This window comes from Solea solea, chromosome 16 (assembly GCF_958295425.1).
Source record: "Solea solea chromosome 16, fSolSol10.1, whole genome shotgun sequence".
In the NCBI taxonomy this organism is placed as follows: domain Eukaryota; kingdom Metazoa; phylum Chordata; class Actinopteri; order Pleuronectiformes; family Soleidae; genus Solea; species Solea solea.
In genome coordinates this window covers 8,722,152-8,749,562 of record NC_081149.1, presented here as the reverse complement: position 1 = coordinate 8,749,562, position 27,411 = coordinate 8,722,152, and the positions used below count along the sequence as shown (strand labels likewise).

At 41.9% G+C, this 27,411-nt stretch overlaps 1 protein-coding gene and 2 non-coding genes across 3 annotated transcripts; 1 reads left to right on the top strand and 2 right to left on the bottom strand.

The window, feature by feature from the left end:
• Positions 1–756: 756 nt before the first annotated feature.
• On the bottom strand, positions 757–828 carry trnac-gca (transfer RNA cysteine (anticodon GCA)). The gene has a single exon. It is a non-coding gene; the product is annotated as a tRNA-Cys (tRNA).
• A 2,020-nt stretch (positions 829–2,848) lies between these two features.
• On the bottom strand, positions 2,849–2,920 carry trnac-gca (transfer RNA cysteine (anticodon GCA)). Its single transcript has one exon. It is a non-coding gene; the product is annotated as a tRNA-Cys (tRNA).
• A 7,947-nt stretch (positions 2,921–10,867) lies between these two features.
• Positions 10,868–18,854, top strand: lfng (LFNG O-fucosylpeptide 3-beta-N-acetylglucosaminyltransferase). The gene is made up of 8 exons (XM_058654306.1): positions 10,868–11,420; positions 15,388–15,436; positions 15,613–15,715; positions 15,811–15,964; positions 16,081–16,166; positions 16,647–16,812; positions 16,909–16,994; positions 17,161–18,854. The coding sequence occupies exons 1-8, from the start codon at positions 11,004–11,006 to the stop codon at positions 17,225–17,227; spliced, it is 1,128 nt and encodes a 375-aa protein (XP_058510289.1). The 5' UTR covers positions 10,868–11,003; the 3' UTR covers positions 17,228–18,854.
• Positions 18,855–27,411: the final 8,557 nt, after the last annotated feature.

Below are 27,411 nucleotides of genomic sequence, written 5' to 3'. Positions count from 1 at the left end.
ATTATTTGTCAACCTGTTTTTCTTCCTTCTGTCTCTGTTTCTGTGATGGTATTGAAATGTATTCTTATTTGAATAAAGCTTTGTTTTCTTTAAGCCCATGCTCATCGTCTTCTTCTCCGTTTTTGGTGTATTCATGTAGCAGTGTTACAGCACCACTACAGGCCTGGCATATGTACTGCAGTGTTTAGAGTTGTTTTTGTGTGTGTGGATGAAGACACTTCTGGAAACGGAAAACTGTTTTTAAGAATTAAAGAATGAAAAAGAAAAGAGTTTCTGTTCCTGTGTGGATATGGACTTAAACTGTCATAAAATGTTAACAGACACACATAACAGACTAATGTACAACCAAACCAAAAACTAACATTCAGAGAACGTTCCCTCAGGGTTAGGTAGGAGCCTAACGTACCCTTAACTGCAATGTTCTCCTTCGTGCTTATAAAATCGTTTAGGTCACTTCTGTAAATGTTTGATGGTGCAGAAAAGTATCCTTTGTGTGGAAAATGCTGCAAAACACTGTGGAAGTAGTGTTTCAACACATTCACTTATGTTGCAAATGAGGAATTTCTTTTTACAACAACATTACTGCCATAGATTAACAGACTCCTCTGTGTTTTTGTGTGGAAAATGCTGCAAAACACTGTGGAAGTAGTGTTTCAACACATTCACTTATGTTGCAAATGAGGAATTTCTTTTTACAACAACATTACTGCTATAGATTAACAGACTCCTCTGTGTTTTGTTGAAATAAAGGTTGGAAGGGGGCATCCGGACTTGAACCAGAGACCTCTTGATCTGCAGTCAAATGCTCTACCACTGAGCTACACCCCCATTTAGGTATGAACAAAATGTTGTTACTTTGCGAAACATGAAAGAAACAAATATGGGTACTTTGTGAAAAGTTAGGAGTAACTTTTAATTTTTTACAAAAACACTATTTAACTTAAAGTGTCAATTCTAAGATAATAAGTCTTTAACAGTGGTGTATACACGACGTTCCAGTTTGGTTGTATTTTGGTTCGATTTTTTTACAACTAAAAAAAAACATTCTGAGAACGTTGTCCAGAGATTTGTTTGTATTTCAACCAACTTCATTCTTCTTTTTTTTTTTACATTTTTTACATTTATTTTACAAAATATTTGCATTAAAATGTCAGTTGTTAAATTCAACTGCTTCATCACTTTCAAAATTCTCTGTTTTCCTTCACTCAGACTAAAATGCCACCGCAATGTTTTCAGATGAAAATAGAGTTAGCAACATTTTCAAACAGATTAGAATTAATGTAGACAAAGTCGCCACAGGGACTGCATTTGGCTAACTTAGCTAACTGGCCTCTGTTTATAGCCTGTCATGCTAAGCTATTGTGGGAGTTAGCTTAGGTAGTTAGCTTATTTAGTTTTGTTTGTTAGTGTAACTTGACAATAAGTTGAAAATCAACTTAAGAGGTCATTAAGATGGTCATTAAGAGGGTTCTATTTATTCTCCTTTGACAAATACACTCGGTCGACATTCCAGACGTTTCACCGTCACATCTGCTGCTATTTAGCGGGCGATTGTATTATTGTTTGTGCAGCGTCCGGGCGTCTTTTAGCAACCATCCAGCTAATTACGCCGCCTCTGTTGCGCAGAACTGCAGCATTTCAACCTTCCACTTGTTGTTTTTACGACTCCGGAGGATTTGACTTCATGTTTTCGTAATGCGTCGTGGCCAAAGCTCCGTCATGGCGTATTGTTTACCGAGGGTGAACTCAGCAGGGAGCGTGGTGATGTGCAGCAACACGAGAGGCCAGACACATTAAGGAGCCATGACAATGAAAAGCAGATGTGACTGTGGCAGATGTTGCCACTAAATGACTTTACTCCCATGTGAAAACGGTGACAGAGGACACAGTAGAATAGCTGCGAACTGTCGAAGACTCACTGGTAATTGTTTGAGCAAAACAATACTCAATATTTTATATTCAACTAGCATCAAATACAGTGGAGAACATTGTGATGAAGAATCGTACAAGTATTTGTTTGTGATATTTCATTTCTGATCGTACTCTTTTCAATAATTAAAACAAGATAGAAAGATTTCTAACTTTTCAGCTCCTCCTAAAATGTTTCTTTGCTCCATATAACAAAGAAATCATTAATACTGAATAATTTTGGTTTGTGGACTAAACAAGACATTCGAGAGCATCATTTCCAGGTTTAAGGAACACCAATCAACATTTTCAGGACCAAACAAGTATTAATGATCGACTGATGAATCAATTATGTTAGTTGCGATGCTAAAATGAAGACTAGTTTACCATTGACCTAGTTTGTCTTGTTATATTTATTTCTGTCTGACTGAGTTTACCTCTCCCTGTTCAGTCGTTCTTGCTTATCAAATCCTTTAGGTCTGTAAATGTTTGACTGGTGCAGCAAAGTATCTGTAAAAGTAAAAGTATCTGTGTGAAAATGCTCCAAAACACATTTAAAAGTCTGGTATTCAAAGTTTAATTTCAGTATATAGTCAAAGCTACACTTTACACATATATGTGTAAAATAGTGACTACACTGTGGGGGAAATACAGGTTTGATATGATTCAACCTGATTCCTGCAAACAAAATAAACATGAATGATCACCACTAAAGTACTTTTAGAACAAATGGACTAATGGTTAGTAACAAAAACCAAGACAATCACATGAAGTATGTGAGTATATGTTACATTCACTTAAAGCAGTGTGTGATCAACAGATTCACAGTAATCATATTCACTTAAGTTGTAATGGGAGGATTTTTTTTTTTTACAACAATGTTTCTGTTTCAGATTAATGGATTCATCTGTGTTTCCCTTTTCATGAAGTAAAGAATGGAAGGGGGCATCCGGACTTGAACCAGAGACCTCTTGATCTGCAGTCAAATGCTCTACCACTGAGCTATACCCCCATATGTCAGCTTACATAATATTAGTCATTTGGAAAACATCAGAGAAACAATTCTGGGTACTTTGTGATAAGTTAGGACTCACTTTCCACTTTTCACAAAAAGACTATTTAAGGTTAAACTTAAAGTGTCAATTCTGGGATAATACGTCTTTCACTTGGACTTTCTGAATGAAAAATATGCAAACATGTCAATGGAAGGAGATAGATAGATTTTTGCCTTGTTGTTTTTAAGTATAATCTCTATTTATTCTGTCTCGCCAAAATGTGTGGACCACAGATAGAGCAACAAAAACATAAAAGTTACATAATAAGTGTGACGCCCACACTATACGCTCCCCCCGAAGTGTAACCTCAGCACTTTTCCCACCACAGCCTCTCGCCGCGGCTCGACTCGGCCCCGTCGTCCCACGAGAGTCTGACACATCACAGAGAGCTCTGTCATTTTCACAGTATCAGATCCCACAGCCCTATTCTTCCTCCCTAATACACTCACAGATCATATCTCATACACAGCAGCAGCAGCAGTTCACAGTGACACTGCTCAGGAGAAGAGACAACAAATAGAGAAGCCGTGCCAACTCCCCTCATCCTTTGTCACTTTTTCTCCTCCTTCTTCTTCTATTTGGAGACACAGTCTGTGAAGCGCAGACAGGGACTCGAGTCGTCACAGTTTAATATGTCAGTCATTTGATGTTTCCCACAACAGAGCGAGAGCTGGCAACAAAGAGAAAGTGCTGGGAAGCATTAGACTGACAGAGTGGAAGTAGGCCAGGGACGAGGGGCTGAAGAGCAGGACCGGACAGTTATGCAAATAACGTGCGTTTGCCTGGTTATGGGGAGAAGAGTGAAAGGGGAAACAATAACGATGGAGACGGGGGGGTTAAAATAGGACAAATCAACCACAAGCACATGCCACGAGTTTCCTGTTTTCCTTGGATCTGCTGAGTCGTGTGTTTTTAATTTTGCTGATTGAGCCAGGAAATTGAGAATTAATTCATCTTTCCATTAAAACTAATAATCAAATGTCAGTTAATTGTTGACTGCTTTCAGTTTTTTAAGCAGAAGGGAATATTTTTTTGAGACATCAGGATCCAGCTTATTGCCCGATATGCAATTTGCCGTGATAGCTTTTCTCTCTGAATTTCCCCTCTGGGAGATCAATAAAGCTACGTCTTATCTTATCTTGACTCCGATTGTTATCGTGGGAACGTAAGATCTGAGGGAACAAGTTATAATTTCTTCTTCGTCTGCTCTACATTTGCCAGAAATCCACCATTTCTGACGCAACACTACAACAAACGGAGCCTTTACCGTGTTTTTAGCATTCCTTACTTTTTAAAACTTGGGAAAGTGCTCCATATCCTTTACACAATCAATCGGATTATCTAAACCAGAGGGGTCAAACTGGTGTGCCCCTCCCCCCCAACGACATGAAAATCTTGAATATCAGTTTAAACAATATCATGATGGAATATTGTGCCCATATATTGACACACTTTTTTCCTGTGTGTCAGCCCCCTCACACAGAACCCCCTGAAACCAGTCAAAACAGAGAAGACAACATTGCACACATTACAGATATAATAACAGAACAGAGCCAGAGAAAAGAAAGAGAAATAATATCTGTTTGTTAACGTTTTCATGTGCCCATTCTGCGACTTTCCAGACCCCCGGCGACGTTTTTTTTCTCTTAAAAACAAGCGACTAACAACTAAACCTAAACCTAAATACTTTACAAGAAGGAAATGCACAATTTTGCCAAAACGAGTGAGATCCATCAGGGGGTTCCGCGTGGAAGGAGATTTCCCTGAAACAATGTCGTCTTTACAGGGGAATTTTCGAAAAATGTCAAAGAAAAAGATGTCACTACAAGATTTTCTTCCTCAGATAACTGAGGCATCAAAATGCACACACAGGTAATGCAGGAGTAAAAAAATAAAACACTACACAACAAATTTTAGCTATACTTCTTTAAAAATCCTGAGTATATTGGCTAAATAAATAGTGTGGAGGTCACTTTACTTACAGTATCTCCAATTTAAATACCAAGTAGACATGTTATGTTCTTGTATTACTGATCTTTAGACAGAATCAGATTTTAATCCGATTTAAACTGACTGGCTGGTAATCTGAACGGAAAACGGAAAAACAACTCACATTATGCGCCCCGCCTCTGCGATGGCTCACACATTTACACAAGACAAAACACAAGTATTTCAATAAGAAAGAGAACTGATGAGACGACACAATGGACAATTAAATGTCCCTCACTGTCTTGTCTTTGTCTGCTGGATTTGCCATTTGATGTCCCAGCAAGTGACCTGTTTGAGAAAATAATGGCTTTTTTTTAACCTCAAGGGATCTTTTCACACACACACAATCACCACCTTCCTCCCACTTTACTTTAATGTACATCACGATGTGGAGATAAGTCAGAGTTGTCTACGGCTTTTTGGACGTTTGTCTCGCGAGTTAATCAAACTCTTAGTAGAAACATAAACCTGGAGAGGCCTCAAGAGGATATCTAGTTTCCCGTAACAATATCTAGATTTGTACAGTTTTGAGAGGTTGAAGCTGTTGTTGTAGAAGAAGAAAAATGGATTTAAAAGGAGAAATGATGTTTGTTGTGTCCACACTTGTCAGCTAGTCGGATCAAGTTAGAGTCAATTCAAAGGAAAAAGCTGTTCCCACGGTGGTGAACATACATTTTAAGCTCAATTTTCAACACATGAGAATCATTTAATTTATCTTAATAAAATGTAATTTTAGATTTTAGATGATGCTTCAAAATCAATTCTTGTCAAACATGGAGGAAAAAAGACAAAACATTTTGTACTTTTTACTCCACTTTTTATTTGAAATCCTTCTTTTATTGTCTGATAAGCGGATAAAATATGCACTGAAACGTAAAAATAAAACAATCACTACCACTGTATGTAACTAACTATATGCACACGGTATTTTATTTTAAGGGCCTTTTATTTTGACAGGTTTTATTGTTTGTACTGTGACATTTTAAATGCATTTTATTCCACAAATTAGTGAGCAGCTCTTTGTGTTATCCTTATCTGTTTCATGCATTACGGAGATGTTTCGTTCTGTATCTCAAGTCCAAATCTGACCACACACACACCCCATTTCTCCAGTTTATTGTGTTTACCTGAAAGAAGTCGGTCACTCAGACCTCTGTACTCTCAGGAGATCAATAAAAAAACAGGTCGGGTTTTATTTGTTTTTTGTATTTTTTCGAGCTGCAGCTGGAGAATTCTCAGCCTCCGTCCTTGGAGAGTCTCCTCTCCATTCTGGCTCTCGCTTCTGGTGTGACCTCAAATTCCCAATAGAGTTAATGTGTCCATGATGAGGGCGCTAAATAAACAGAAGTGAAGACTGATGTGCTCCCATCCTCCTGTTTCTCTCTGAGTCAGTGTGGTGTTTATGCACATTTAGAAATATTCATGCTGATGAACAGGAATATAAATATATAGAAGTAAAATAAACTGTGCAAGAACTCTGAGCCCGTGATCATGATGTGAGGGCTTCAAAGCGCTGATAAAATTAGAAACATCGACAGTGGAATATTAAACAAAGTCAATGGAAACACGTGAGCTGAAAAGAATGATGTGGCTTCGACTTAATGTCTTCCATGCTGTGTTGTGGTTTTGTTTTTTTTTTCTCCCTTTGACATACACAATGTGGAGTATCAAGTTATAGTTGAGTGTGCACATGTGTTTTTGTTATGTGCATCATGGAACAAAGAGAGAGAGAGAGATATTTAGGGCTGTAATGACAGATTTTCCCAGAGATATTTCCATAGATCAAAACATCAAGACTCTTCACCTGCACGTCTTCACTATAAATAGTTCACCTTCTAATTTTAAACATCCAGCTGAGGCTTCTCTGGCAGCTCGGATCACCCAGCGTGGGGGGGGGGGAATCAAACACACTGTGGTGTTTACTTGTGGGTTTTGTGGGCACGATGGAGAGGAAGTGGGCTTGTCTGAAGAAACTGGATTTAATCTCTGGTATTCGGTGGGTAATGTTGGACAGGACGATAAATTCAAAGGGGGGCATGAAAGGAAACACAACTGCGACCTCCAAGGGAGGTTAGAGCGTGTACAAGTGGAAAACTCCACTCATTCGCTTCTAAACTGACATTGATGCCTTGCAGGTTTGGCGGTGACAGGCAGCTCTGAGGGGGCTGTCCACGAGAAAAACCAGTCGAGGTGAATCCACACGAATGCAGTGCTTGGAAATTTAAATGTTGCCCCGCTCTAACACACCAGATTTAAATGAATGGGTCGTTACCAGGCATTTGAATCAGGTGTGTTGGAGCAGGACAGTTCCAGGGATTGAGAAACTTCGTCTTTTTTGCTTTATGATAAATTGGATTTGTCTTTCCTTAGTCGCCCTGGCTTTCTTAATTCTGTCTCTGTTTCTCAGTGTAACCTACACTTATTCGAATAAGAAAAAGTGTCTGTACACAGAACGTGTGCCTTATGCGGATGCTCAACGTCGCTGTTGACGTGGCTACAGTGCCACGTACAGGCCTGGCATGTGTACTACAGCGTTTAGAGTTATTTTGCAAGGTTTTTTTGTGGATGAAGACATTTTCTGAAACAATACGACATGTTTCCTCCTATTTCCATGTGGATAGGACCTGAATGTAATCTAATTATCCCACTTTAAGATACTGTAAGTTCTTGTCTTTAACACAATTTAAATGGCGATTATGAAATCCTACCTAACATCCAAGTTTATCTTTAGCAGCTTCTTGGCGTTGTCAGCTGTATGAAGCTGTCTCGCTTTACTCGCGCGAGAGAGAACAGAGAGAAACACATGTGAGTGGCTATCACCATTGAAAATGGTTTAACATTTGTTTATATTTGAAAGTAATGCGCTCCTGTTTTACACCAAGCGTATCACAGAGGACATATTCACGCAAGCGCACTTCGCATTACCGTAATAACGCAACAGTTTGTGCTATCGGAAAAAATTAAAAAGTTGTACGCCAAAGCCAACATGTGGTTATTATGATCATTTCACTTGCACTGTTGCAGGAAGCCAGTGAATCAGTGTCTTTGTTGCCAAAAAGGGAAAAAGGCCTGTACGTAGTTTACATTTTTTGGCCTGTTTTTGGACATTGAGTCAAAAACTCAATGTCCAAATATGTTTTACACTGTTCAAATTTGACATGCACAATCTGGTGTTCATGTACAACTACAGTGTAGTAAATAACTGCCAGGTATTGAAAGTTATTGTGGAAAAATGGGCAAAAGCACTCACTCACAGGCCCTTTAATGGTTCAAATGAGCAAAAAAATAAGTCCAGATGGACATTTTGAAGCTTAGGTGTTAAAAGGGTTAATATGAATATGATTACAATTTGAAAACACAATACATTTTCTTAAGATAGAGACATTTTGTTGATGAGTTGATTGCACGTTCATTCAAGTCAACATTTTCAGTTGAATTAATAAAGCCTGACCACATTAAACTCTACATATGTTCCCCTGCTTATAAGCAGATTATAGCAATAAATGGTTTACATCATTACATCGAGCTCGTCAGAACGAGGCAACGGTTAATCAGAGAAGAATGAAGGCCACAGAGACACCCCTCCTCTGCCTGGTTTCCTACACTCGCTTTTATAACGCCTTTCTGTGCACACTATAAAAAGGGTGAACAAAAGACCCAGTCACAAGCAACAAAGCTGAGACGTAACTTGTCCCAGATTCAAAATGAATACAACACCTGCAGTGGAAAAGAAATGTATTCTCCTTCAAATGCTTTGAAAAAGGCACGTTTGCTGCAGCGTGTATGAAGTCAGTTGAGTTAACTCAACACTTATTGCATTCATGAGCCTTTTCTGCACGACTTAAAGAACTCAATGGTTGTTCATAATTCCAGGATAAGAAGGAAAAAGCAAAGATAAAGCGTCTCAAGTGTCTCAGTTGCAAACAAAAGAAAACCAGACCTTGGTTTGATATTGAACTGCCTCAGTGTGGCAAAATCTGGAAGTTGGGTGTTTCCAAGGCTCCAGCAGCTGCATGTTGGTCTAAATGGGGCTGATGTCACTTGGTCAGAGTCCCAGTGCCAGACGGCACTCCGTTGTGAGAGAGCCAGAATTTGAATAACAAGTGTTCAGGAATGACCAACTGTTTAGAGTCCTCACAAGGTCAGAGAAGAACAATAGGGCATGTTTATCTGGTGAACACCAAGCTCACACTTGGCCAAATTCAAATAACTTCAAATAACTTCACAAAAAAGGAGAAAAGATTTGCATTTTTTAACCAAATAAGATTTTTAAGTTTGTTGTTGTTGATGTTGTTTTTTTTCCACCTTTATTTAAACATGCAACCTGAGTGAGACACATGAGAGCAACCTGATCAGGATGACAACAATACAACAGTTATTGTTGTAGTGAATGGGGCATTGTTTGAATGGTGCATCAGTTTTCCTCCAGGTGCACTTTAAAACACACCTTCCCTCGTGCAACACCTGCAGCTTTGTTTTCTTTAGGTAAATATTTCACTCGTATTATCTGTACTCTGAACTCTGCAGGACACACACACACACACACACACACACTTTGTCCCTGTTTTGACCATCCCAAAACATCTTAAATGTGCCAATCTTAAGCCCTTCCCTAAGCCTAGGATAAGAACCACAGATGCAAACATCCTTGGGACACAGTTGGACACGCCACCTCTAACTGACTCATTTTTTATTCTGGAATTTGTCCCAAAAGTTAGACCTTACCCCTATCACTGCCCCAAGACTAACCCAAACCTCAGTCTAACCCAACATGAACTGGTGACCCTTAAATCTGCTTTAATGCAGGACACAGACTTTATACGTAAGTGAAACAAAACAAAACCTTATAGATGGACCCTAATCTGAAGATAATCCAAACAAAAACCATTGAGACAGATGCAGATTTTTGTCTAAAACTGGTACAAAAATGTTCTTCACAACCATAGCTGGTTAATGCCTAATCCTAAACTGAACCAAACCACTTTTAAAATGTTAGCATTAGTATTGCCTTATTTGGACGACTGGTCCTGACAAGATCACATTAAAGGTTTGATTTTAGTCAGACTAAGAAAATAACTTGGTTTTCTTAATGTGAACGTTAGTTACAAGACAGACAGACAAACGACTTTATTGATCCCTTTGGGAGGTTCCCTCGGGGAAATTAACAGCTCCAACATCAACACAAGCTAGCTACAGTCGGACTAACATACCTGGATAATGCTAGTCTGATTACTCCTGCATGTATACGCTTAGTCGGACTTGAGTCGGACTTCTGTGCATACACCAAAATGTCCTCCACAGTCTTTGACATGGAAGTAGAAGGAGACGACGTTTAAAATGCAGTACTGTTGTCCAAAATATGGTGACTGCGTCTTTCTTCGGACAACACAACAGCCATGTGCCATCTAATTTGTATCACAATGTTCAGCAGGTATGAAACATACAGAACCACAGCACGATCCATGTCGCCACTCGCTGTTTGGTTAGGTAGATTCAGACATACATCCAATTAATTGATTTTCTCCCTGTATACTTTGACATGGCAAGATGTCCGATTGCCTGTCTTAGTCGGACTACGGCCATAGCTCGGTTAAACTGTTGTACTCTTTATTAATGGGTTTATGTCAGCAAGGGTCCTAAAGGGGCAACAAATACAGGTAGACAAACACTAACCTTAACCTAAACCATCACAAACATCCTACATTCCTAACCCTAACCTAAAACTAACCAAGTCTTAAGGACAGAATTTCCTCACAAATTTCATGGTCCTCACAGAGGTACCCATACAAGAACACACAAACACAGCTGTAACCACGCCCCATTCCTGCGTCACTGACTGGCGTGCTGCATTCAAGAACCTCCCATAAGGCGTGGCCTTGCATGCAAGCTTATAAATTCCCCTCCGTGCCAAGAATCTTATTCGCTTCTCAGTTATGAACCAGGACGGACTTTAACTCTTCCTTCTGAGTTTTATTTAATTAAATAGAAGACATCCACATGGACTTTGCTTTGGAAATAGTCTTTAGTCTTTTTTAACTTTAGGTTTTAATCATGTTGAAGAATAATGGAAAGAAGTCAGCGGTGTTTGTGGCTGCATCAGCCGGTCTCTCACTGCTGCTGCTGCTCATGATGATGATGATGATGGTCGCCGTGCAGCATCACCAGGTCCAGGTGGAGGGGGACACTGGAGGAGGCGGAGGAGAGGACACCGGGACCCGCGCTGTGCTCCAGGATGCCGCGCAGGGTCCGGGAGTGAAGAAAGGATTCTCCGCGTACTTCACCAAACTGACCCGCGGGCGCAGAGACGCGGAGAAACCCGCGGGCTCCGCCGCGTCCTCGCTGCCGCCGCCTCCCGCTGAGGACATCAGCGCCGATGACATCTTCATCGCCGTGAAGACCACCAAGAAGTTCCACCGCTCCAGACTGAGTCTGCTGCTGGACACGTGGATCTCCAGGACCATGCAACAGGTAAAGGGGCAATGCAAAACTCCATTGTTGGTTGTCATTCACGATGCTTTAATAACTTAAGAAAAAAAAGATTAGGATATGATCAATTTGTCACTGCTGCTGAGGCTGAGGACAATGACCCAGTGCACCCATGGAGCTGCTGAATGTGTGAAGGCTGCATACAGTGCTGTATTGTCCCACAGTGACACCCCAAAAAAGAGCCACTCTCACCCTGCTGAATTTCCTCTGCTCTGTCACTTTTTATTCTCCTCTGAGTGATGTCCCTGAGAACCTGGGGAGCAGTTTCAGGACTCTCTTTCACAGACCCCCCTTTGCGTCCCACTCTCTATTATCCCTGCTCTCCTTTTTTTTTTGGGTGTCCCTGTGAATGTGCAATGGATGCTTCACAGGCACCCGAGTCCGGCGCTGTCCCCCTTCCAGGACTAACAAAGCGTCCTTCTGAAGGAAGGGGGAGAGAAAAGCTTTCCCCAGCCCCTTGTCTCTCCCCTCTCTCTCCATGGGAACGTGGGAGCCGAGTCTGGGTCAAGCTCACTGGAGGAGGGATGGGAAAACTGGGGGCTTCGTTTAGGGGATGCTTTGGGACAAAAGGGGGGTGCATCTATAGGGTCAGGGTTGTGCTGGGAACCAAGCTTTCGCAGTGTTGGAAGAAAGTGGCAAAAAATATTCTCCTATTGTAATCACCTGCTTCAGTGGGATCTGATTGTGATAACTGGTTGTAATCACTGCCGTGGATGTTGTTACTTCACCCATCCTGACAAAGTTAACAGCAGGGCTTATAGAGAGAGAGGCAGGCAGCTGGTGAATGACTGTGCCTGCAAAAAAAAAAAAAAGAAGGGACAGATCGAGGCAGCACAATGCTGGAGGGAGTTCCTGGAGGAAGGGTGCCAGGTGGTGGGGGAGACACAGAACAAAGGATGGGGCTTTAATGCCAGCCATATGATGCTGCGAGTTCCCACCGTGTACATATGTCCATCCTCTGTGCTCAGGTTCTGATTCTCACGCTCAGCTGACGGAACATCTGTCCCAGTTGCAAGGACACAAGAGACATATTTTTTTATATATAATTTTTTAATCCAAAAGCGAGTATTTTTTCATTCATGCGCTCAAAGTGAGGTTTCTTCACTTTCACACAGTTGCTATCTGCAGCTGTTTACTTGAGGAACAGGGAGGGCAGATTATCTCTGTGATAGCACTGCTGACACAAAAGTGCCTGTGGCCTTCTTAATGTTTGAGCCCATTCAGAGCATGAATCACATTTTTTTTAATTCCTTCCACTAAGAATCGAAGTAAATTCCAACTCAGAAATGTCTTTTTGAGACAGAAAGTCTCTGTTTTTTACATTACAGTAACCTTTCCACTTAGCCGGGTCCATAGAGCATCATACAGGGTTTAAATGTAAAGTACAACGAACAGTAGATCGGGAAGTTAATCAAAACCGTCTTTATTTCCTTGGATTGATGTGTACAAGTGGCACCATCTGCCTTTTTGCAAGCGTCTGGACAGCTGGCATCCACATCTTCATGGTGGAGTGTGTGTGTGTGTGTGCCACTGCCATGCATTCTTCTCTTAAGAGTATGATAATGAGCCAGCACTCCAACAATGGACGCTTTTAGCATTTAGAGAGAGAGAAAAAACTACACATGGTGCAAAAACTCGAGTGAAGTAAATGGTCAGGAAGATGCTGAGGACGTGAGAAGAGAAAGTGCTGAAAGGGCTTTAAAACGTCTGGGACAGAAGTTGGGACGGAGTCAGGGCGGGGGGGGGGGGGGTGATGCCCTTCCGTCCGCTGGAGTAGGAGACAGCCAGCCAGGCACCGCGCTCAGATCTGTGCCAGGCCTTCCTGTGGTCAAGAGTGCAATCCCCCTCCCCCCTCTGCTCTCCTCACCCTCTCGCCTCTTATCTCAGCTCCACACAGCCAGTTATTTATTTTTTCTGATTGTCGTATGAATCAGTATTCCGTGAAAGTAACTGTTTCAGTTAAGAAACAAAGAGAGAATGAAAAACTCTCCCCCCACAGGGGATTTTTTTCTTCTTCTTCTTGAGTTAACTCCTGCAGCTGTATGCAAATGCAGCCAAACATATTTAGAATTTACCCAGTGGAGACTTTACCCAGCATGAAAACTCACAGCATTGTTCTATTCAAGAGGCTCTGGCCGTGTATGTGGCCCAGAGGGGTGAGAGGGAGGAGGCAGGATAAGGGGTGAAGAGTGGGGGGGTGAATGGCCACACACGGTTTTCGATTTACTAATCAGCAGCGAGATTCCACCCCACTCCTCCTCCTCCTCCTCCTCCTTTCTGTCAGTGGCCTGGCAGCCAGGGCAGCTGCCTCAGTGATTAGTCTCTCTATTCAATGGGCTTTAAAGCAAACAGTGCCAGCCTCTGATCCCGTTACCACTGAAACCTCCACCCTTCCTTAAACAAATACAGGATCAGGGCCTTTGCACTGGGCAGCATCTGTGCACAGTTTTTTCCATGAACTGTTTTTGTGCAAGGAAAAAAACGCATGTGTAGAAAGACGTGCCGTCGCTTTCATTGTGTCGCCCGGGCGCCCCCGAGGGCAGACGCAGGGACGCCCCGTCACCGCCGAGCACCACGACCTGACGTGCAGAGACACGTGGCGCTGATAAGGCGGCGTCATGTTCGGCAGGTGCTGCCTCACCTCAGGTGAAGAGTAAACAAGGCCACTGGCGGTTACAAAGAAAAAGTAGGCGGCCTTTTCATCATCCCCATTCACCGGCGTGCACCTGCACAGTGTCAGGAGTCTAATCTTCATCTAGGTCTTTAAAAGTGAGCTCCTGGAACTCTTTGTTGTCACCTGCTTTTATGACGGACTGACTGACTGCTACATTTAACAAGCAACAAGGGTTTAGATTCTTTTTTAAAACGGCTCAACGTGTGGGTCAAACAGCAGCCGAGTCAAGTGGAGTCATGTTTACTTGTGTCGCGCATTGACACGACTGGATTGGAGCCAAGGAAAAGCAAAAATATTTAGACAAGCCAAATCAGACAAAACAAGACAGCAAATAGGATAAGAGAAAAGTGTTTGCAGCCGTCGTCTCACTTTACTACTGCAATGTTTCTGTTGCTTCTTTCTGTCTTGATGTTAAAATAACAGGGAAAAGTATGAATATTCAATTATTAAGAGTCAATCAGTTAATCTGACTCTTCAAAACTACAGTAAAAAGACACAAAACCATAAAAAAGTTCCTTCATTCCTTCACAAAAGATCTGAACACTTGAGATTTGTATGGAGTTGATTAAAGGACAAACATTTCAAAAGTTACATACTGCAGTTTTAAAACAGCAGCATTCTGTCAGAGATTGAAAAGACGAGACTTTAAATTTGATTTTAAAACAAAGAAATGATGTGAGATTGTTCCAGAGAGAGGAAACAGATTGATTATTCAACCAGGTAAAAAGTCAGAGATTGAAATTTCTTTTCCAAGGGTGACCTGGCCAAAAGGTCAGCAGCACACAATCATAGTAAACATTGGATTAGATACAGGAGACAGGTGGCAGGGACCTGGGAGCTTAAGTTAAACCAATAAGTTCTTTAAAGACAAACTTTAAAGTAGGAATTTCTGTCCACTGTAACTTTTCTGTTTTAGCTGCGATCAACACGTTTGAAGTGAGGCAGCAGGTCCAGTGGAGCGGGGCTCGGTCGGGGGATGGGATACATGAATGGGGTGTGTGTGGGGGCGGACAGTCTGCCTCGTCCTTTGTTCTATGTCTGGGATGCTTCGGGGAGGCTGCATAGTTGCCATGGTGAGAGTGAAGCGCGGCACAAAGGCTCTTTATTGGAGCACGGGGGTTGTTTAACTCGCCGCTGCATAAAGGACATGTTGATTGATGCTGATCTCGCCCGGCGACCCTGGACACCCTGTCAAATTGTGATCGTGTGGCCGAGTCACGTGAGGCAAAGAGCGTGAGTTGACTTATCTGTGATGTCCCCTCTGTGTGTTTGCAGACGTACATCTTCACCGACGGAGAAGACGAGGAGCTGAAGAAGAAAATGGGTATGTGTCATTTTTTATCTTGGGAACAGAGATGCACATTGTTTCTGTCCATTCTGGATTTGTTAGGAAAATCATTTTCTCAAAGGTCATAAACATTTGGACGTGAGCCTTTTTGCCTGTGGTCCTCAAATGCATAGAGCCTCCATTGATGATATTTGTGTCCCTTGTTGCTACAGGGAGTCATGCCATCAACACCAACTGCTCTGCGGCTCATAGTCGACAAGCTCTGTCTTGTAAGATGGCAGTGGAATATGACAAGTTCATCGAGTCGGGCAAAAAGTGAGTATGACTCCATGCTGCGCGTATGATTTGTCGCGTTTGTCTGGAAGGATGTCGGTGGTCTGACGCTATCTGTTTCCCCCTGGTGGTCTCAGGTGGTTCTGTCACGTGGACGATGACAACTACGTGAACGCCCGGACTCTGGTGAAGCTTCTGTCCCAGTATCCTCACACGCAGGACATGTACATCGGCAAACCCAGCCTGGACCGGCCCATCGAGGCCACAGAGAGGCTGGGGGACAATAAGATGGTATGTTCTTTATGTATAAAAAAAATTAATAATCATATTTTAAGGTCATGCCTCCAGGTTTGTTTGTCAGATGATTCTCTGTATTTAACACAACGTCGTTCTGTTTCCTCTCAAAGAAACCCGTCAACTTCTGGTTTGCCACCGGAGGAGCCGGTTTCTGCGTGAGTCGGGGTCTGGCACTGAAGATGAGCCCGTGGGCCAGGTAAGACTCAGATTATATTACGTATTCAAATGCCACATTTTGTCCACAATAAATTATCTGCACATAAATTATCTGCACAAATGAGCAAAGAAACCAGAAGATATTGAATTATAAGAAGCTAAATAAATATTAATATTTATCGATTGCAGTAGCTCTAATTGTGCTACTGTCTCAACAAGTATACACCATATGTTGGTAAATTTGCTTATTTTTCAGAATAAAGCTGTCATAGCCACATGTTTAAAGGTCCTATTTGTAAGAATTATTCCGTTAAAATTCCCCTCCCTTTCACAAGTGCACGTACGGTGGCCTTCGCATACCAAAAAGAGTGTAATTCTTCTTCATTTGTTAATGAACCCTCCTAAATGTCACACACTGGACCTCGAACATCACCATGAGATGTTTGAGAAGAGCCACGTGTGTCGTGCTTGCGTCTGTGTGACACCGGCACTGACCTTTTCTCTGCGTCCGTTTCCACAGCGGCGGCCACTTCATGAACACGGCGGAGAAGATCCGTCTGCCCGACGACTGCACCGTGGGCTACATCATCGAGTCCGTCCTCGGCGTCCCGCTGACCCGCAGCAACCTGTTCCACTCTCACCTGGAGAACCTGCAGCAGGTGTCCAAGTCTGAGATCCACAAACAGGTGAGAAACATCCCGTCGTTATCCCTTAATGACACATCACTGGATACTTGTTTGTTTGTTTCTATGTCACTCATGTCTTTTCATGTCTTCCTCCAGATCACCCTCAGTTATGGGATGTTTGAAAACAAGAGCAATATCATCAATTTGAAAGGGGCTTTTTCTGTGGAGGAGGATCCATCCAGGTGAGCGGGATATAATCACACTTTCCTCACAGTCCCACTAGAAAAAAACAACAGGAACACAAAACTGGATTGTATACACAACAGACTCCTTGTCTGTTTATATATTCTGAAGTCATGTTAAATCACACAACTCTAACTCCCTTTTTTTTGTCTTTGTTTGCCGCAGGTTCAAGTCTGTGCACTGTCTCCTGTACCCAGACACCCCGTGGTGTCCGCCTCAGGTTGCCTTCTAGGGCGACTGCTCCTTTCTCATCCTCGTCCCCGTCCGCGTCTCGGTATCTGAGAGGCGCGAAGGGACCAGTGTTTTTTCGAGTAAGACCGCGCGGTCCACTGTTGCTGCAGCGGCGCGCGGTCTTCGATAGTTTAACTGGGCTGCTGTGCGGCCCGCATCGGGACTATTTCTTCTTCCTGCTCTGAAGGAACCCCCTCCACCCCCAGCTCTGTGGTGCTCGGGGTGGAAGGACTCCAGGCTCTCGGACAGGAAGAAGCTTTCAGCGTCGAGCTTTTGCAGGCAATCATTTGAGCTTTGTGATGTATATGTTGCTTGTAAATGTATCTGCAATTCTCATAGAATGTGTCGTCAAATATTCAAGCCTTTTTTTTTGCCAGCTCTACATTAACATTTTCTCTTCTTTTCTTTTTTAAAATCTTATTCCATCCATTATTGTTAACTTTAATCTTTTAAACCAGATGACTCCGGACAAACACTCAAGTATGAAGATGTTTATTTTTTTTAGTTATCAGTGTTATATGATTTTTTTCTCCCACACATATTTGAGCTGGCAGGAGGTCGACGTCCAAAAGCTTCATTTGGTGACTTAATCTGAGGTTTATCAGGACGAAAAAAAAAGCACTTTTTAAAAATGTTTTTCTCCCTATTTGGGGTGAAATTATTTACATCCGTGACATTCCTCAGATTTGTCTCCTAGCTGACAAAAAAAGAAATATTAATAACCCCTCAAAATCTATTCACTCTGTTGTATTTAATAACACTCCTTGCATTTGTTACAATCAGGGAAGAATAATGAGTGGATGAGATTTTGACTCGGGGTTACAATCAGCTTTTGAATTGCTCTGAAATTTTATTATTATTATTGTTGTTATTGTTATTATTAATATTGCACAGCTGGATTTTTCAAATGCGAGCTGAGGTTTTTTGCTCCTGAGAAAGAACTTCTCACCCTCTCACGCTTCGGCAGAATCTCTAAGCTCGACAACACACAGAGGAAACCCAAAACAGCAATGAGAAAAAGCTGCGTCTGAATAATAAGCACATGCGTAATCCGAGCCACAGTCTTGTTATACTTCTGCACAAAAGACTGATGAGCCTCTCTGTTGTTGTTGTTATTTTCTTATTATTGCCGTGAATGTTCTTTATTTACACATAATATTGGCTGGTTACTGTCGAGGCCTGTGAGGTGAAAACTCTACCAGGAGCAACATCAGTGTGTTTTGTTTATTTTACATGGAGGCTTTTTTTTTTTTTTTTTTTCTGCTTCCTCTGTGTCGTCTTTTCACCCATATTGGGTGTCGCTGTACATCTTGATGACAGTATTGTGTACTGTGGCTTTGTGTTTCGATGAGTAGTGACTGTACATGTTTAGAATGTAATTTCCTCCGCTTTTGTGTGGTCTATGCGACGCTTTCGATGACCTGGACATGATTGTTGTACTGCTTTTTGAACTGTGTCGACTGAACAGCCACAGTGTTTATTCTCCAGTATCTGGAGGGTTCGCACAGTTCGTTCCCAATACTGGCTTCTCAGGGATTATGAGCTTTGGTCGTGGTATCTGCAGCCTTTGGGACCCACAGTGGGACCTAAAACTTTAAATAAAAGTGCATAACCACTGAGAAACTTTACCCACCTGTTTGTCCATTTCATTTGTTTTTTCCTTCAAGATTGCAAAACACTTATCTATTGCTTTTGTTACTTTCTACTGTTATAGATTGCAAATCCATACAAAAACGTACAGACTTTAACCTGTACATGCGGCATACGCTGATGATGATGATGCTGTATAATGTAACACAGCTTTACATTATAGAGTTATTGAATTTTCAATTCATATAACCTCATTGCCTATTCCAATAAAGTTATACAGTTTAATTATCCACTTCAAACATAAAATCTATAGGTTATAACACAATACTATATTATATAATATTACTTCCAGGGTTGAGTATTTTAACTTTTTACAGTTGTCTATTAAATGCATGGTATCTAATAGTTTAGTAATGTTTGACGTTTGGAAAATGTGCTTATTTAAAGGTTAATATCCTTGCTGTTGTGTCTGTGCAATACAAAGCTGAAGCAACAGCAGCACAGCCACTGTAATTTCAGCATAAAGACAAAAAGAAATGTAACTAGTTCTTTCTAAATTAACAGAATCTACCAGAATAATTATTATGGTATCATATTGTCTGATAATCTGTAGATGGTGCAATAGAACTGGGCTCTCACAAGCATTATTAACTTCAAAAGCCCTTTATAATCATATAATATATACTGTGTACTCACTTTATTAGGTACACCTAATGTCCATTAATTCATTAATGCATGAATAGTTAATGCATTAATGAGAATCTTAAAGGTGCCACTGCTACTTATGGTGTTCTTTGTACCTAATAAAGTGACCAGATTGTATATTGTTTAATACTCTATAATACAAGTTTAACATAATCCAATTGCAGGGTTATATTGTGCTATGTAACCGATTATTTCGGGGCAAATTTTTTATTCCTTTACCAACTTATAATAAAATGTAGCATATAAATATGTCATTAAAGGTATAGTATGTACATTTATTGAAGTTGCAGATCTATCACCGCACCCTTCCCTTTAAAGTGTGTTGGAGACAGTCTGCAGTTATGAAAACAATATGACCTAATATTTACACACTGGATCTTTAAATCATAATCATAACCAAGCCTTTATGACATTGAGAGAACATTAAAATGCTGCCTTTGTAATTATGAATCAATCCAATGGTATAAAACATTAATTAAGTAAGAAATACTGGATGTCTCCAGGCCCCATGAGCACATGCTGGCTGAATCCATGCAGATCCATCGTCAGCCTCACATGGGAGACAAATTACTCCGAGTGACATCCTCACCACAGACCATAATCACAGCTTTGTCTTCCAGTAAAGTATAGTGGGAAAAAACTGCAGGCTTTTATGAGTGTGTGAGCGGGTGCTTTTCTTCTCTCTGTTGACTCATAGAAATGTTTCCACTAAACGAGTGCGGGAGTTTCACATCATCCCTCGTTGTAAAATAAACAAGTCAAAGCCGTTTGATTGGCAGCTTCGGTGGTTTTGTGTCAGTGGCGATCGGGGTTTTTCTCTCTCGAAGAGACGGATCCTTCCTCTGGCACTGACTGCACCCATGGGAAAAAGAGGGCAGGGGGCTTAAGTATAAAACTTTGTGCATTAAGCCGTGAACGCGCAAACAGTAATCGGCTCAGCGGGAGTTTGATCTCTACCTACGAAGAAAGGAATAACAACAAATCATACGAGTGTTGCTCTAATCTGACTCTGATCCTTTAACGCTCAGACTCTAAAAAACTGCAACTAAAGTTAAGTGAAGACACAAGTAACTGTACGCTATCGCCTTTAATTCAGTGACAAGTCTGAGAGCCAAAGCGTCTCCTCCAGCTCAGTTTTTCAGCCTCAAACATACCACTGTGTGACATCTGTGAGCACATGAATGGATGAATGGCATTTCTTACATGAGAGCGGTTTCCCACTGTTTATGTTCCCTTAAACATTTGCTGCCGTTCTGATGTTTGCTCCTAGACGCGGCAACAACAAATGCAGCGGGTCTGAAGTCGGTGTTCGCAGCCCCGAGAAAGGCCCGGAGACACACAGAGGGACAGCTTGGACAGAGGACAGAAAAGCAGTTTGGACAGAGGACAGATGGAATGGGGGGGGGGGGCTATTGGGACAGAAGACAAAGTGTTTTTTGATGAATTACACAAGGCAGGAAGCAGTTTAGACAGAGGATGGTGGGAAGGAAACAGTTTGGAACGAGGACAGAGAAGCAGTTTGGACAGAGGACAAAGCTGTTTGGACCAATGACAGAGATATAGTTTGGACAGAGGCAGCGTTGAGTTGACAAAAAAATAAAAAATAAACTGCGGGAAGAATTTTAGACAGAAGATGATGCGGTTTGGACTGAGGATCAAGAACTGTGGACAGGGGATGGATCACTTTGGACAAATGACAGAAGACAGAGGATGAAGCAGTTTGTGTAGAGCACAAAGCAGTTTGGACACGGCACAAAACCAGTTTGGACACAGGACAAAACCAGTTTGGACACAGGATAAAGCAGTTTGGCCAGAGGACAAAGCAATTTGGACAAAGGACAAAACAATTCAGACACAGGAAAAAGGCAGTTTGAATATAAGACATACAACTTTGGACACAGGAAAACGCAATTTGGACAGGGGATGAAGCAGTTTGGAGAGAAGACAAAGTACTTTGGATAGAGGACGAAGTAATTTTGGCAAAAGACGAAAAAAGTTTGGACACAGGGAGAAGCAGTTTGGCTGGAGGATGAAGCAGTTTGGACAGAAGACAAAGCAGTTTGGACAGAAGACAAAGCAATTTGGACATAAGACAAAGCAGTTTGGACAGAAGATGTTTGTCCTCCGTGTGGATAGAGGACAAACACATTTTGGACACATGTTACGACCAGTCCTGAGGAAAGGAGACGTCCTCTTCCCAACTCCCATGAAACCACCAATTACACATAAAACAGTACAGTGTTAAAGGTTTAATAAGAACAAGCACAGTAAGTGAGTGAGTGAGTCAAGGGACGTCCACCACAGTTGTGATGACCAGGCCTCTTATACTAGAACCTCCTGTGCAGGACCAATCAGCTCCCAGCATCCAGACACTCACACACACCTGCCATTCAATCAAGCACACCTGCAACTCATGACAGACAGACAGACAGACAGACAGACACCCTGAGGTCGTAACAACACAGGAACAAGCCGTTTGGACAGAAGATGAAGTAGTTTGGACAGAGGACAGGATGCAGTTGGACAGAGGATGAAGACAGAGGCTTCTTCTATCCAAGATAGAAGAAGCAGTTTGGAGAGGGGACAAATACGTTTGGACACAGGGAAAACAATTTGGACAGAAGTCAAAACAGTTAGGAAACAGGAAAAAGGCCGTTTGGAAAGAAGATGAAGTAGTTTAGACAGAAGGCAAACAAGGCTGGACACACGAAAAAGCAGTTTGGACAGAGGACAAAAGAGTTTGGAAAGAGGACTGCGGGCAGGACACAGTTGGACAGAGGATGAAGCAGTTTAGACAGAAGACAAAACTGTTTGGACAGAGAAAAAGCAGTTTGGACACAATTGAAGTAGTTTGGACAGAACCCAAAACAGTTTGGACACAGGTAAAAGCTATTTGGACAGAAGAAGCAGTTTGGAGAGAGGACAAAACAGTTAGGAAACGGGAAAAAAATCCGTTGAGGTAGTTTGGACAGAAGGCAAACGAGTCTGGACACATGAAAAAGCAGTTTGGGCAGAAGACGAAGTAGTTTGGAAAGAGGACAGAGGGCAGGATGCAGTTGGACAGAGGATGAAGTAGTTTAGACAGATGACAAGGAAATTTGGACACAAAAATGAAGCAGTTTGGACAGAAGACAAAATAGTTTGGAACAAAGACGTGCTGACAGTCCCCCCCCCCCTTTCTAATCTGTGTGCTATGCTAACCCAGCAGCAACATTTCGGCATCACGACAAGATAAGACATGTCCTAAAATAAGACGTTAGTGTCTCGGGGTTTGAACTCCTCTTGAGTGATTTGAGTGTCAGCGCAGATTTGCATACGCAGTTTTGGCAACAGGTGAACGATTTCAGATGGAAAAACAAACATCCAACTGCAGCCTGTCAGCGCACTGTGGAGAAACATGACTGCAGGCTGGAGCTGACGACGACGACGATGATGACGATGATGATTATCAACCACCGATTAAACACCCAGCGTCCAAAATGTCCACATGTTCTGTTGACACAACACGAAACGCCTGCAGGACTCAAGTCTGATCCAGCGTCTCTGACATTTCAGACGCCGCAGGGGAGAAACCAAACACACAAACACGGGCGACTTTGTGCGACTCTACGTCAGTGAGTTAAGATTGCAGACGATAACATTTAGAATTTGAAATTTGTCCAATAAATCATGTCGTTGGTGCATTTTCATTTGTGTAAAGACCAAACTGTGTAAAGACGCTGATACACATAAACAGAGTCTGTGTTACTTTTATCTCTTCCCCTAATTTGACCTCTCTGGGTTTTATGATTTATGTCTGCATTCATGAGACTAAACTATCACTGTTTTTCGGGGCGGGACGACATGCTGTTATCCGTTTACGCTCTGCTGATTCCAACACAAACACCTGGGTGTGTTTTCTCACACCTGCCATCAAGAGAACTAAGACCAACGTGTGAAATTTCACAACACTTAAAACCACTCAGAACATGGAAAACCTCAGAGTGTGTGAGGGGAGGATTTTTTTTTTTTCAGAGAGCAGGGGGACATTCCTCAGAGGACAGGGGGATTTAACACAGACGCTGTCCACTCACTCATTGTCTTTGTGACTTCCCTTTGCTATATCTGTCACTCTCTAATTAACCGCATGGCATTGTGTGCAGGATTAAGACACGTCCCACTGGCCCACAGACACAGAGAGAAATCTCACAGCAACTGGCACAGGCTTTAATCCTGCTCAGTGTGGCGCGCTAAAGGCAGAGCAAGTGGGAGTTACCATAATCCAGGTATCACATATCGCCACTTCAGAGGGACTTGAACATCACAGCGAGCAGCACTTGAGTGGACGAGTGGAGGAACTTGGAGGAGGACCAGCTTTTCTGCTGCCAAACAACAAGGAGCCATTTTTGTGTCCCTCTCTGTGCAGGAAGAAACACAGTGATGTCCACATTAGACACATTCAAGATATAATACATTCTACCAAAATGCAGAACAGCAACGTTTCATTTTTCCTTTCGAGATTTTAATTGAATGTCTTGGTTTAATCCATACATTCACATCTAATTTTCTTCAGTGACATACACTGTATGGACAGAAGTATTGGGGACAGGGGACTGTAATCTTAAATTCAAATACATATACAGTACTTAGGTAATATGGAGTTGGTCCAACTTTTGCAGCTTTAACAGCTTCCACATTTTCATTTTCTATTTTTTTTTCATTTTAAATCACATTTAAAGACCCACCTCTTGTCCTCGGCCTTCATTTCAGGATAAAAATAGTCAATGTGGTTTTTACCATTTTACTATTCTATTTTGTCACTGTTTTACTTTACGTTTTATACCTTTTAAGTTGCTGTGTCTTTAAATCTGTAAAGCACTTTGGTCAACCTTGGTTGTTTTTTTTGTAAACATGCTCTAGAAATAAAGTTGACTTGAATTCTTAGAAGACTTTCCTCAAGATTTGGAAGTGTTTTCTAGACCCACCTGTTCTAACACACCCGATTCAAATAGTCAGCTAATCAGCGAGCACTGCAGAAGCCTGATAACGATCCATTTATTCCAATCAGGTGTGTTGGAGCAGGGAAACATGTAAAACATGGAAGGCAGTGGGTTCCCAGGACCAGGATTGAGAAACCCTGCTGCAGAGCATTTATTAAATCAGGCCGCTGATGTTGGAGGAGAAAGTCTGTGTTACTGAGATGTTTGATTATCAGGTGAGATGACCAACGATTGAACCTCTGGAGTCAGTGATGAGTTAAGTTGAAAGATTTTATTGTAGACATCTTAGATCCGAGGAGAACTGACACCTGAACAGTAAGGCATCATTGCAGATTCCGGCATCTACATACATTTAGTTAGCCTTGAGATTGAGTATCCGGTCCGGATGCCTGACGCCTTGGTATCTAGGGAGGGAACCTTGAAAGGCGTCTAGTTTGTGTCCTATCGTACGCTATGGCTGTTTATATTGAACACCAGGTCTGGTTATGAGAATATGTTAAATATAGTTAAACTTGAAGATTAGAATTTTCACTCCCAGTCTGGCTCACAATCTCAAAAGTTCACCCCAAAGATGCTCGGTGGGGTTGAGGTAAGATCAGTCAGTCAATCAGTTCTCCCACACTACACTAGTCAAACCATGCCTTTACAGTCCTAACTTTGTGCACTGGGACACAGTCATATTTCAATAATAGTTGGAAGCAAAGCATATTGTCCAAAACGTCTTGGTGTGCTGAAAGCGTTAAGATTGTCCTGCATTGGAGATAAGGGACCAAGAGACCAAAGCCAGATTAAAACACCTGAATTCAATAATTAACAGGTGTGGCCAAATATTTGTTATTAACTCTTTACCTTTAACCCCAATTTATTACCTAGTACTGTAAAGTAAACAAGTATGTTAACAAAATCCCATGTTGAGGGTTGATATCATCTGCACTGGATGGCTCAGTTGGTAGAGCTGGCACCTCATGGAGCAAAGGGCCTGTGGCAGCAACTCAGGTTCAATTTTACCCATGGTCCTTTGCTGCTTCTCTCTCTACCCCCTTTCATGTGTCTGTCCGGTCTAGTGTAAAGGCAAAAAAAGCCCCATACATTTCTTCAAAAAAGACTCAGAAGTGGCAGTGAATCGTCCAAAACAGACCTGAGATACGTTTAAAAGAGCAGGGAAAAGTGCTTACAGAGAGTCATGGAGCATCTCGGTGAGTAGAAGGTGAGGAGAAAGGATAACCAGACAGCTCCGTAAATCCTTCACAGGCTACGTGCTCCGGGTGCATGTGCTCAAAGGAGGAGGCGAGGTGTGAATAACGCGGGCACTGAGTTCCAGGACACGGCTGCCTCTCTCTGCGCCTGCGGGCCACAAAAGAGACAAACCAGACTCCAAGTTTCCCTGACTCCCTTTAACTCATGAGCAACAAAAAAAAGGCAGGATTCGTAGATTTGTAGCATAGAACACTCAGAAGACTCACAAACTATGAATTTATCATTAACCATCTCATGACCCTTTAAATCTACCGGTTGGAGTTGTTCAGCACTGCACTTGAACCAGAAAGACAGGAGAACAGTCTCAAAGTTCCAAAAATGGCCATCATTACCCTGTGGTGTGGTGTGGATTTGTTGTGGCAAAAACACACCACTCATTTATGTTCTGCTGTCAGTTCCTGTGGGAGTTTGTGGTTTAGGGCTGACAGAACAGGTGCATTATTATTATTATTTTTTTTAAATGCAAGTCTTTGCCTTGTGCAGCTTGAACTCCCTCGTGTGTGTCCTGGCTGCCGCGCAGCTGCCTGGCACTGAGCTGTGGTCTGACCACCTGGCTGAACGCCCAGCCAGACTCAGGAAGTGTCCTTGGGGAGTTAGGGGGGAGGGTGGCGAGAGGGGTCACTCCATCCCCGTCTCCTCCTCCCTCAGCCCTGCTCTCTCCTCCCTCACCATTCAGCTCCTTACCTCAAAGCATTAGTAATGCATTCCTCCAGTGCAGCAACAAGCAGGGGTAATTCAATTTCCTCGACAGTGAGGCCGTGTGAAATTTCATTTGCATCTCTGGGGCCCGTGTGTAAGACGGGTTGTAAAAACTTCAACCTCCGTCATGCTTTGTTTGTTTACTGCTTTGTTTAGGTCACACACACACACACACACACACCCCAATAAACAGCAGGGAGCTGAGAAGATGATAAAGTCTCTATATTTGTTTGCAAAGACAGAAAATTCTCCTGAATATTTCATATTACAGTGAATTCTCAGGACAGTATTTTCTCGACAAACCTGAAGAGATTTACTGATTTGCCATGATGTGGTGGTTTTATCTTTTAATCTTTTATATTAATCCTTAAAATTTGTATTCACATTTGCTTGTTTGATGGTCTGAATTTTGTGATTGTTCCCAGAGTATCCTCTTTTTCGGTAAAAGCACTTCATACAGTGGTGTTCTTAAAGGTGATATTAATAAGTTATTATAACTCATGTTCAGGGATTTTATATAATAGATGAATGTCATATACTTATATCCCTAAAGTACAATTAATATATAGTTTAAAAAGCAGTAATTAATGAGTGGCCTGTGTGTAAGGCAGGGTGCATGTAAGCCTCTGTCATGCTTTATTTGTTTAGGTCACCCCTCTTTAACGCCCCCCAATAAACAGCAGGGAGCCGAGGACATTATAAAGTCTTGGTTTACAACCTTAAAGACAGAATATCCACCCTTAATATTACACAGAATAATGAACCTGAAGAGATGCAGCTTGCAGATTCTGTGGAATCTTTTAAGTCACGAGTTCTACGACCCGTTTTTTACAGTGACGTCATCTTTATCTCGTGTCTTATTGCTTTTTATATTTATCATTACCCTTTTACTTTATCCTTTCCCTTTGCTTTTTCAAAATCTTTGACTTTGTTTTGTCCCATTTCTGTGTGTGTA

Bases quoted from the DNA above. Each gene is read 5' to 3' on its own strand.
- lfng (XM_058654306.1), top strand. From the start codon at position 11,004: ATGTTGAAGAATAATGGAAAGAAGTCAGCGGTGTTTGTGGCTGCATCA. The intron at 11,421-15,387 runs GTAAAGGGGCAA...GTGTGTTTGCAG, and splicing joins TCTCCAGGACCATGCAACAG to ACGTACATCTTCACCGACGG. The intron at 16,813-16,908 runs GTGAGAAACATC...GTCTTCCTCCAG, and splicing joins AGTCTGAGATCCACAAACAG to ATCACCCTCAGTTATGGGAT.